Source organism: Cyprinus carpio, chromosome A17 (assembly GCF_018340385.1).
Source record: "Cyprinus carpio isolate SPL01 chromosome A17, ASM1834038v1, whole genome shotgun sequence".
NCBI classification, from domain to species: domain Eukaryota; kingdom Metazoa; phylum Chordata; class Actinopteri; order Cypriniformes; family Cyprinidae; genus Cyprinus; species Cyprinus carpio.
The window spans coordinates 24,103,267-24,116,184 of record NC_056588.1 but is presented as its reverse complement, the minus strand read 5'-3'; the positions used below and the strand labels follow the sequence as shown (position 1 = coordinate 24,116,184).

At 39.4% G+C, this 12,918-nt stretch overlaps 1 protein-coding gene across 1 annotated transcript; it reads right to left on the bottom strand.

Annotated features, from left to right (window-relative positions):
- Positions 1-5,097: 5,097 nt before the first annotated feature.
- LOC122134649 (mothers against decapentaplegic homolog 6-like) lies at positions 5,098-7,000 on the bottom strand. The gene has a single exon (XM_042774463.1). It carries the CDS (start codon positions 6,065-6,067, stop codon positions 5,495-5,497), a length of 573 nt encoding a protein of 190 aa, XP_042630397.1. The 5' UTR covers positions 6,068-7,000; the 3' UTR covers positions 5,098-5,494.
- Positions 7,001-12,918: the final 5,918 nt, after the last annotated feature.

Sequence of the window (12,918 nt, the reverse complement as noted above, 5' to 3'; positions counted from 1 at the left end):
GATCTATTGTGTGTTTTTTACTTAAAGAGAGCTTTGAGTGAGGTGAAGGCTCTGAAGATGTACCAGATGATTTATGTATCAGAAATTTGCCAAGGCTGAGTGCATGGAAGGGAATGAGAGTGCATTTGTATGTATTGCATGTTAGACTCAAAACTCTCTGCATATGTGTGTGTGTGTGTGTGTGTGTGTGTGTGTGTGTGCGTGTGTGTGTGTGTGTGTGTGGAGGGTGTGCTACGGCATTCGTTTAAGCTCTGTGGAAACTCACTAAAATAAATCCCGTGTGTACGTCAGTGAGGCCCCTGTTAACCCTGCAATTATAGAATGGAGGGAGGAAGCAACAAAAGAACATTGCTGCTGCGATGCTGTCAAAAGCTCCTCTCTTTCATCACACGCATTTCACATCTTGGAGGAAACTCTGCAAGGTCACTTTGTTCTACAACTGAGCTTATACTGTCATAATTTTGCCCAATGTACTTCTAAACAACACTTGTTGCATAACCTTTTTCTCGAAAGTCAGAGAACGTAGATGAGCAAGACTCAGAGAGAACAACATGACAGGAAGATGACATTTTTATCATGCTCTATTATCTGGGGTGTGAATGATGCACCTCAGCCACACCAAGGCATGTTAATCCAATCTTACGTTTCAGAAAGGGAGGGAACATCTCCGGCATTGTCTTCTCTAATACCCGAGTGTGGTCTCATCTCCTGCTCTGTACATCCCCGAATCATCAAGCTCAAAAGCGTGTGCGTGCATGTCCGTCTAACTGTTGTCAGGTGAAGTTCTGTAATTAGAGCGCACTAAGCCAAGGTGAGAAGACTTCCGCAGGTCTCGCTCATGAGAGAGAGCAGGCAGGAAGTCTTCCAGGCGCTCCATGTAATCTTCCTCTCTTGCCCGCCTTCAAATGTGCTATTACTTCAGTGTGTTTGTGCCAGCGCCAGATGTGCCGGGCTGGATCAGGTCATCAACTGCAGCAGCGGCTACTGTGCAGTACGGTAATCAGGCAGCTGCTGCTTACTGCTCCTCCACTCCCTGTCCATCAGAGCTAAACATGGAGTTTAAGCAGCAACAAAAAATTTGGTTACTAGTTTGTGCAGTGCAATTCTGTTGAACGGTTGCAATGGAAGTAAAGGCAGGAGAAGTAAATACATGAGGCTGTTCTGTTAAGCTTATGTTTTATCACGGAGTGAGTGATTCACAGGATGTGACAGCATGCAATAAAACAGCATCTGAACACATTCCAGTGCTGTACCATCAAACACTCTGATAACAGCCGAGGGAATTACCTGGGAGTGGTGTAATGGTGATTTTTACAAGAATAAACCTGATGTCTTGATATCGTTGCAATATCATATCACATCTGGAATTCTCTCAACACATCATGTATTATGATCTAGTAAAAATCAAGGGAAACGAGGGAATCTGTCATCATTAATTCACTCACATGTTGTTCAAAACCTATGACTTTTTTTCTTTAGCTGAGCATAAAATATGTTTTATTCTTTATTTAAACACTCAGTGGTCACCAAAACTGTTTGAAAGTAAGTCATACAGGTTTGGAGTGACATGAGGTGAGTAAATAATGACAAAAAACATTTCTGATACAAGATAATCTTACATGTGTCTCCTCTTGAGTTTTAGAAGAGATTTCATCAACATCTCACAATGTTTGCCTAGATAAAAGAGTCTGCAATCAAATGTTTGAGACCAAACTATCCAAGCAATGCTATCTACATCCCTTTTTTTTTAAAGCTCTGTGCTCTTACTGTATGTCAGCAATGATCTAAATTGGGTCTATTTTTTAATTTTCGAAGAAAAGAACAACATTGCTATTTACAAAGATACATATGTCAACAATGATATCAACTTGGCCTATTTTTTTTAATTTTAGGAAAAAAAAGAGAACTGTTTGACATCAAAAAGTTGATATTTAACAGAAATGTAAATGAGACCTTAATAAAAACACACACACCCGGAGCAGTGGGCAGGCATTTATGCTGCTGCACCTGGGGAGCCCGGGTAGGTTCAGTGCCTTGCTCAAGGGAACCTCAGTTGTGGTATTGCCGGCCCAAGACTCGAACCCACAACCTTAGGATTAGGAGTCAAACTCTCTAACCATTAGGCCACGACTTCCCTAAATTGAAGTCAATTCCCTTCCCTAATGAAGTCAATTAAGATTTAAAAAAGTAATAGCAACTTATCATAAATGTTTTTACTGGTTTACGTAGATGTAAAGCAAAATGCACTTCTGTGATAGATGGCAGAGGACAAGGTGAGTCAGTGATTCTGGAATAAGCTTCAACAAAAACCAGACTGTTGCAAGCATGCAAGACTACTTTTTTTCATAATTTCTGGAAGATTTGTAACAAAAACAAGTCCATTTTTATTGTTTAGCAGTAATTACCCTTGTATACAACAGGGGAGCAGATTCAAGGAGGTAGAGCATCTTGAACTCTGTGGAATTCATTGAGGGTTTGGCAAGAAGCACGTCATAATCACAAAGTCTCCTAACTATGCTTAAAAAAGTAGTCAGGGACACTCAAGAGCAAGCACGGACACTCAAAGGTACTTTTTTTTGAGACTTTTGGAATTATTTAAGTGTAGAATGAAGCTGGAAATCTGGCTGCTAAAGACCCCATGACGTCAAAATCAGAGTTCTTGTGGGTTTAGTCCATGTGTGTTTGGTTTGAAGCTATCTATATGCTAGTGCATTCCTGACAAAATCCGCGTTTAGCATGTCTACACAATTAAAACAGTCTTTTTCATTTGGGAAACTGGGTCTTTGTCAAAAGAGTAGAATAAGAGAAGAATATTTCATTGCTCAGTGGTTGCACATTCAAAGCTCAGGTTTTTTTTTTTTTTTTTTTTGAAGATTTCTTTTTTTTTTTTTTTTTTTTGAAGATTTCACATTTTACATGTAATTTTTTTTTATGGAGTTGTTAAAAATGAGATTACTTTTTTGTTTTATGTGAAATTTTCATGTTAAAATCTTACATGAAACTGCAGACTTTTCTCAAATGCTAGAGGAAACATAAAATTACCAGGGTCTTTTTCTCAGTAGAAAGATCTGAGAAGCAGGACAATTAAACATGTCTCCATTAAAGAGACACAAGAGTCTCAATTAAAGAAGAGGGAGAAGGGACATTCTAAATAACTTTTGTGAGGCACAAAGGCCACTGAGCTGTACATTAAAAGGGCAAACAAAATGGCGTACTTGGCCCTCAGCAGCTCATAGCAGCTTAAGACATCTTTGGCAGTGAGAACGCTCTGAAACCCTGTTAATCAATACCATCCCTGAGGTAGCGGCACACTTGCAAAACTGCTTACATGGCTTTTCCGTTTATCCTCCTCCTTTTTCTTTCTCCCCCATCCGTCCCTCTCTTACTCACTTCATGCTGGAGCTGCTGAGGAGCAGGGTGCGTTTCCAGGCCTGGTAGCTCTCGCTCTTGCTATTTCTCTGGACCTCACCCAGGCCTGGTCTAATTAGGCCCCCTTTTGTACCCGCTGAGGTGCCTTGTGTAATCTATGTACTATGTATCTCAGGCTCTAGCCCTGCCCAGTATAATAGTCTGCCAGTTCCTCCCCAAGTGGTGATCCGGACCCTCTTCCCATAAAGCAGACACAAAGGAGCAGGATAATGGCCCCCAGTTGCAGTTAGAGGAGCAGCTTCTCAGGGCTGTTTGAACTCGGCACGGGGCTGGCGGCAGACAGCACATAGGGAGAAAGAGCTTTGCTCTCTGTGTGAGATGGCAAAGCCGTTTTTGCAATACCTCCACTATTGCACATCTCTTTGCAAAATTTACAGTCCACAATCGCATTGTTCGCCTGCATGGACCGCATTGTTGTTGTTTTTTTCCAAACTGGCTTTTGGCAGGTTAGGCCACAGCCCCCTCCTTCTCTCCCCCAGTGACTTTGACAACCAACACCCACAATTAGAAAGGAAGCCAGCCCTACCACATCCACCTTGGATGTAGTTTTCTGGCCTGCGCATAGTTTCTTTAAAGGTCTTGGTTTTGCCATGTGCATTCATGGAGATATATCAATGCACTGGGATGGGAGCCACCACCTCCTCTCCTTGCAGAAGAAAGAAGCGCAGCTGGTCCCATAAACCACTGACCACGGCCGCTGTGGAGGCTAGTCGGCTAGGAGCTGCAGGGACAGAGCAGAGAGGAAGCCATGCTTGAGGATACATCATCTTCTCTTCAGAAAAACTCCTCCTCTCTCTTCAACACCGGCCAGCAAGGCTCTCAAGGACCTCAAGGAACTCTGGCTGTAACCTCCTCTCAACCAACGTGTAGATGTGATCTTGGCTCTGGAGCGAAAAGGGAGATTGACGCCTGAAATAACTTTGCGCCACCAAAACGACCTCCCTCGGTTTCAAAATGTTAATTCCAGAGGTTTGAACAATTTTTAGAATGACAGCCAATGCCAAAAGTCCCGGTTTGAAAACTCAGTTTCAACAGAATGGATTTCTTTTCACCTCCACAGACCACAGTGATGGTTTGTTTCAACAGCAGGTTGTGCGCAACACCACGTTCTAACTAGGCACAAAGTTCCCAGTGAAAAGCAACATTACAACATTACATTAGCCAGCCAACCAGAGAGATTTTTAATGTTTAATGTACCATTATGCAGAATAGGATTTTCGACCAATCTGATTTCATGGTGGACAGGGTTTCCAAGAATGATGCTGGTAAAAGCCGCATCTAGTTAGGACACCATGTAAAATACAATTGAGGACGCAATGATAAAACACAAAGCCTAATATCAGATGAAGATGATAGTTAACACTTAAAAATAAAGGTTATTTTTTGGCATCTATGTATGGTTCCATGAAGAACCTTTAACATCCACTGAACCTTTTCACTGCACAAAAGATTCTTAAATAGTGGAAATGGTTCTTTAGATGTTTATAATATTCAGTGAAAGGTTATTTGAAGAAATCAAAATGGTATCACTATAAAACCCCACTTTTGGAACCTTATTTTTCCAATTTACATGATCTCATTCACATTATCTTCTTTTTCATGTAAAAATAAGCATGTAGAATAAAAAAATTTATAGGTAAAAAAAAAATGTAAGTGAGAGACAGAAAGCACAGCAATATTATGCGAATACTTTATTATCAATGTGTGAATGGTGTTAGCTTTTCATCTGGATATTAATAGTATATGAAAACTATACACCAAAACCAGGCTCTTCCTATTTTTGCTGTATAATTTTTCAAATTGGTATTGAAAGAATCTTTATCTTATATATATATTTATATATATATATAAGCCAAAGTGCATTTCCCGTTTTTTTCCTCTTGTCCATGTACACATTGCACCATACATAAATAATTACATCGTAAAAATGACTCCAGTATTTACAAGTATAATATATATTTCTTATAATATATAAAACTTTATATTAAATCTAAGTAGATGATATTTGGGATAGTCTGTGGAGTCCAAAAGTCTCTCAACACAATTGAGTCCATGTGTGTATGTGTTATCTGTGGTTGTTGAGGAGGATCTCGAGCCAGCATGGGCAGGAAGTGATGAACTGGCGGGAGTAACAAGGGCCCCAGCCTTTCGCGAAACTGATGCGCACACTGTTTGGGTCATACGGTCCGTCTAGCAGCTCGGACTCGGCCCCCTGCCTGAGCATGGACGAGCGTTCATAGTCGAACACTTTGATGGAGTAGCCGGGCATCACCTTGCGCACCACCAAACTACGGCTCCCCGGTACATCCAGGGTAGGTGAGTTGACAAAGATGGGGTGCTGGCTGCGATTGTAGGCCCAGACTCCATCTGGCTCTTTGCTGAGGAGCAAGCCATAGCCGATCTTGCCACGTGTCCGCTGCACGGTGCTGCTGCGCTGGTCCAGGCTCAGCTGGCCGAGGCAGAAGCCTGTGCCTTGAGGTAGGTCATAGAAAATGCTGACGGCGGGTTGGTACACCGTGTAGAGGCGGCCCACCCGCGTCCGATGCTCCCAGTATGCCACGTTACACCAATGACTCTGTTTGGGGGCATCAGGTGACAGACTAGCATCTGAAATGAGAATAGAGGATGGGTCAGTCATTAGATTTCCCCATTATATTACAATGCAAACAAGCTGAAAACATTTGCTGGGCAGAAAGATGTCTGGAGAAGGAATATTATGTGGAGTTGAATGCTGCACAGTCATGCGCTGCCTCAAGAGGGCACTGCCTCAAAACTTAATTCATTAGTTATTTACTTGTATATTGAATGCAAAAGAAAACCTGAAGGTGGGAAATTGTAAAGAATTACCCCAAAATAAAACAAAATATATTATATGACATTAACAAATACTTAAGTTGAAGCTTACACACTCAAAAAAAAAAAAAAAAAAATGCATACCTGCAATGCACACATACAGAACAACCAAACACTCTCTGAATCACCTCATTTAATTCACCTTCATGGCTTGGAAGTCTGTCTGTGGACTTCATTTAGTGCCAAACCCTTAGTGAGTTACAACTCCCTCAATATGTGTCTATCTCAGCCACACTCAATCTTAAATGTTTCCAAGCACAATGCGGCATGCATTGTGTGCATTTCTGCCCGCTCTTTCTTGATCCGGGGAGAAAATATTTGTGGAAGGGGTATATGGAAAAGCTATGAGCTCATATCCGGCAACAACTCCCTCCCCCGTCTCTATTCTCCTCCACATTCCTGTGGGTGGGTGATGGTGGTGATGGCTTGGGTGGAGAGGGAGCGTCCCCTCCCTGCCAGCTCCCGCTGTGGGCCTGGGGACAGCTTTCAGCTCCTTGACAACTTAGCACAAGCTTGTGACCCCCTGACCCCTCAGGCTTCACGCTATCAGCTCAGATTAACTTGCACATTGAGTAATGCCATTATTTTGCTCCTTAGAGGCTATAGGTCTATAGTCCCTGTTCATTCACTTGCTGTGGTCAAACTTTCAGGGTCGAACAAATGCCCAAGTCATTACAAAAAATGAAACTTTTGACATCATTTACTCACCCTCATGTCATTCTATGCTTTGATTTCTTTGGTTCAGCTTTCAGTGACGAAGTGTTTGTTTGTTGTAAGTTTTTTTGTTGAATATATTTCAGGGGTTCTGAAGCCATACAATATTAGTGTTTTACCAAAATTTTGGCAAACGTAAACATTTTTATTTTTCCGTTTCAGATGAAATTGTTTTGAAGGGCCGTAAGGGTCTACAATATTAGCGATGTACCAAAATTTTGGCAAACGTAGATTGTCAGAATCTACTTCGTGCACACAATGTGAATAAGCCACATTGGGAAAACTTAACCGTGACCAAAAATTATGCTAGTAAAATGTGTTCAGCTGAAAAATCAAGATGTGGTGCATTGTAAAAAAAAAAAAAAAACTTAACTGGCTTTAGTCTAATTCAACTACTGAAACTTTATTTATTAATTACAGTTTTTGGTTAAATTAAAAGTTTCTTTTCAGTTTTGTTGTTATTTCAGTGCATCACAAGCCAAAATTTAAAACATTATTCATTCTCTGTGTTTAGGACATCAATAACATGAAACATCAATAATATTACATGATGGTATTTGTTCTTGTCTGGTGACTGAATGCCATAGTGCCACACAAACAAACCCAGAAATGTATTATATACAAGAACTGCTGCCCATTCAAGCACAACTGTTTTTTTTATATGTGGAATCAGGACCAACTTTAAACACACTTCTCATTACTGAAACAGCCCCTTGTGCTGGGCCCCTGCATGTTAACATTACAGAATTCCTTACATCCTCTTTGAGGTTGCAAGGTGGTTTTTCTGCCCGAATGGTCTAATGAAAACATTGCACTGGTTGTTTTGATCCAAAAACACTTCATGGAGAATGTTATGAATAAATCATAATAATAGTGCAGATTGTGTCTGCACTATTTTGTCTGGAGATTTTTCTCCATAAAGCATCAATGTAAAGTCAGTAGCTCTATGTTAGGTCAATGGAAAGGATACAGGAAGACATGCTTCCAGCAATGCTGCCTAATGAAGGCTGAATTTGAACTTATACCTAAATCAATGAGATGCAAAAAAATGAAACAATGCGGCAGGAAGTTTCACATGGCTGTTTAACATAGAAGTGTTGTGATATGATTAATGCCCCCCCGTTTTAATGCGAGCGAGAGGGAGAGAGACACAGAAAGGGGGTGGTTAAGTCTCCGCTGCCTGTTCTGTGGGTTTAAACAGAGGTGCAAAGATTAAAGGTTAATAATCTATTTAATGTTTAGCTTGGGAGCGAACAATGCTCAGCCCAGAGACCGGCCCTTTTCCTGAGGGTGTTGTGCATGTGTGTTCATGTGTTTTAAGTATATTAGAGCTGAAGAGAATATCAGCCAATGTTTGTGTTTGAGAGAGGAGTGTGTGTTTTGGCTGTTCCTGCCTGAACTGTGCTGTGTGAGTTTGTTTCAGTGGGAAAGGAGACAGGGAAGGAAGAGAACAAATCGGGCAAACTCATTAGAATCTTAGAACTCAAAACCAGCCAGTGCCATCTCTTTGTTTTTCAGATTTACTCTTCCGTTACACTCCCTGTTGAAACATCCAGTCCAAGACTGGAACATGGTAGACCTGGTAGACCACCCTGGACAATCAACAAATCACCTACCAGTGTTCAGACCAGCCTAAGATATTCAAGCTGTTTTTTGGATTATGGAATATTGAATAAGGTATATAGGATAAGGTATATATATATATATATATATATATATATATATATATATATATATATATATACACAATTATTATTATTATTACTTATATAATTATTATAATTATTATTTGAATTATTTTAAACTAAAACTAAACTTATTTCTAAGTTGTTTATTTTTTTTAACCCTACTGGAAAACTAGGAACTTATACCTTACATTTACATATTTTTTTTATAACATCATATAAATTACAACATATAGTTATTTATATTTTTTATGTTTATATTTTTTGCTTTGATATTTTTTTTTTTTTTTTTTTTTTTACATATATGTGTATTATATGTGTATATACAAGCATTTACTTAATCTTTTGCATACAATGAATAAGTATATATAATTAAATGTATGTATATAAAGTACACATTTAAGTAGGTTTAGCTATTTTATTATTTACTATTGTAAACATTTTCTTCAATAAAAATATTATATATTGATGTGTTCCTGTGGCTCAGTGGTAGAGCATTGTGTTAGCAGTGCAAAGGTTGTGGGTTCGATTCCCAGGGAACACGTTAGGTAAAAAAAAAAAATGTTAGCCTGAATGCACTGTAAGTTGCTTTGGATAAAAGCTGATAAATGTAAATACATAAAATGATGCACAATATCCAACCAACTAGAAACCATCTACCGTTATTGAAATTGAATTTTGCTTGCTAAATATTCATATTACACAATGTCTGTCATCTCTGCATCATCCTGTGCTTCAACGGGTCATTTATCAGCACACTTCAACCCAAGAAAGATATTCGGCCCTTGACAGAACGTTAAATGATTGCACCGCATGGCAGTGTGTTTGTGTGTGCGTGCATGTGTTCAGGTAGGGGCTGGAAAATGCACATCAGCAAGCACACAACAAGCAGGATACAGAGTTCCTGTCTCCCCCTTCCCTGGGGGCCTCACTCATGAGTCAGTGAAGAGCCTCTGACAAGCCGCCAGAGCTGGAAATACAGTCTTACTCAGACCAGGAAAGACAGACAGACGGCACCGCGGCTCTAATCGCAGCCAATGATGGTACTTTAGTATAATATACCTCATTTAAGCTATCAACTGTAGCGAGTAGGTGTTAGTTCAAAGGCGATGGACATCTAGACTCATGTACCTTAATGACTCAGCAACAGTTTAGTTAACAACACTTAAGCGCTGTGGGCCCATCACTTTGTGTACAGATAATGACGGCAGACTAAGTGCTAACGGTGTTTTCCTGACTAAAGTGAGAACCCCTTCGAATTCTTCAGTTTTTGTCTTTCTTTTGACGCACACACTTCACGAGGGGTGGAAGACAAAAGCTGGGAGCAATTATGCCTCTCTGCGTTCATTTAACCTCAGCACCTTTCAACAGCTCGATTTACCCATTAGAAAGGTAGAGTATGTTATTATTGTTATTATATTCTCAAAACTGTCTCCGCCAGTGTCAATCTCCTTGGAGACACGCGCTGTCGGAGGCTTCGAGGTGACGCCGATGTCAGACCCCTTCCCGAGCTCAGCCAGAACGACTGAAAAACACAAAGATTCCCAAACACACTGTTGTGTGCTGTAAAACATGAAAACTACAGGGTTAAAAACAATCAGCAAATACTTTGGGACAGTTTAAAAGTAGCATTCTGCACACAGCCTAAAATGTGTAGAAAACCCACCAGTTGCTCAAGGAAAAGATTATATTAGAGTAGTAAATCGCTTAAAGGAAAGCAAACATGGCCAGCTGAGATCAAACAACAGCGAGGGCCTTGTTGACTTACAAAGCAAGAGCTTAAGGAGGCCAAGAGACTAAAGGTTACTTTGTCAGAAGGCTAAAGTCTTTTATTTAGTCCCCATTTTGTTTTTAGACAAATACCAGCCCTTTTTACAAAGCTTGAAATGAACAAAACACGCACACACGCTCAGCTAGACAGCCACAAAGGTATTTCCTTTGAAATTCAGAGCTTGGACATAATACTCTGGTGGACGTGCTACTCGATCAGTAGGGTAAACATGCAATTCACAGTCTGTTCCCAGGCCAGACGGTCTCATTCACATCAAAGAAAAAAAACAGTCTATGTTGGACTGGGCGGAATTGTGATATATATACAGTGTGTGGCCATCAGTGGGCAGGACTGTTTTATGTTATTTACACGTGCAATGAAGAAACGTGGAGTAATGCGAAAAATACAGAGTGGGATGTGCCCCAAACAAGTCAAGACGAGGAATAACGTGTAATTAAGGGGTGTTGTTAGGCACTATTGTCTGGTTGTTTACGGTTACCAAGCAACTGTGCAAGGATTCAACTGATGTGCATTCATAGTCATGTATATTAACTATTTTACAATGCTTTAAATGTGGCAAAATACAGTTTTTGTCATTTTAGTTTTACTGTTTTGAGTCCTATTTTTAAATCATGTACCTTACAGTGTTCAAAGCTAGTTTTTAGATTGATGCCAGAAATTTTCAAATATATTTACAAAAATAAGATGAAGTACATTTAATTTGTAAAGTTATAAGGCTTATTTTGTTTCAAGTTTATGGTCATTTTATTAAAGACATTTTTTTTTATATATTAAAGAAATGAATACTTTTCAGAAACATTTATTCCACAAAGATGCATTTAATTGATCAAAAGTGACATTAAAGGGGACCTATTATGCAAAATTCACTTTTGCATGGTGTTTGGACATAAATGTGTGTTGGCAGTGTGTGTACACAACCACCCTATAATGATAAAAATCCACCCATTCCTTTTTCTTATTCCCATAATTCATAAGCAGTGTCTCCCAACTACCTGCATTGGTGCTAATGTGACATCACAATAACCACAGGCCCCGCCCACGAATATTGACAGAGACTGACGTTTTAATGTTTGTACACAGTCCACCATTGCTGCACTGATGAGACTGTCTCCCAAGAGCTTTAGGTGTTCTGTAGCTGGATGTTTGAATCCACATAGCTCTCTCCATTTACTCCCGAAATATGAGCCGCTGAAGATGAGGTGGATTAATTTTGTTTTCGAAGAAAATGATCCCTCAACTTCCAAAATTTGTTTATGTCTGTGCGAATCATTTCTACACGGGACTGCTTTGTGAATGTGGGTCAGTATAAAGCAGGTTTTGCACAGAAGTTGCTCTTGAAGGATGGAGCAGTGCCAACTGTTCGTGATCCAGCAACACCTACAAAAGAATTATCGCTCGTTTGTTTTCCAAATTGCCTTTCTGAAAGAGCTTCTTGAGACTCTGTAAGGCTAATGTTGCTAAAGCTACCACTGTCTGTCTGTTTTCACTGATGCTGCCTTCATGTGCTACCAGAATGACGGTAAATAGGAATGTGGGAGTTCAAATTGCATATGAAAGCAATGTGATGTCAACCGCTGGAATTAGTCGAGCTCATAATAACAAATGGGGTTTATAAAGTTTGTATGGCACCATGAGTTATTGGTAAATAGGAATGTGGGAGTTCAATAAAGTGCATTTTTATGCACAGTACAATACAGGGGGCTGTTTCATAAAAGACGCTAAGAAAAGCGGGGATTAAAGTCAAGTTTTGAAATAACCTAACAAATCAATCTGGACTAAAGCGGTTTCATAAACGACCATTTAAATTCACGCAGTTTCTGTTATTCGTTGAAGTTTTAGTGAGTTAGGATATTTTGATGTGCATGCTTATTCTTAAGCAGCCCTTAATGTGTGATGTGATCTCATTTTTTTGATCAGGGTTTAGTGTGTCAGGATAATTTGATGTGCATGCTTAGACATTGTGTTTTTTCCACTGTGCATAACTGACACATCACAGGTATATTAATTTTTTATTATATAAATTTTTTTTTGTTATGTTGATACATCCATTCTGTCAGGAGTGGGCGAGGCTTACGCGAATAAACGAATGCTGCTGCGCACATGCACGCTACACAGGCTGAGCGCAATAGAATAATGGCGCAATAATTCTGCATTCTGCAATAAAATATACAGTTTGCTAAAATATTTGTTGTTGGACATTAAATATGACACATTTAGAATTTTAATTATAATTTACAGTTTGCTAAAATATTTTTATCATAGCAGTAACTGTAAATCAAATGTAAGTTGCTAATACAGCCCTAATATCTCAAATGAATTAATGTGTGTTCTTATCATTTAAAATGTAGTCTGATTTCTATTATTTATTTTCATTTTTAACTCAGTGGTTTTAACTTTTAATTTAGTGTTTTAAATGTTTTATTGCTTTAAAGAGCAATTTTAGAT

Excerpts from the sequence above, each read along its gene's own strand:
- LOC122134649 (XM_042774463.1), bottom strand. The coding sequence starts at position 6,067 with ATGACTGACCCATCCTCTATTCTCATTTCAGATGCTAGTCTGTCACCT.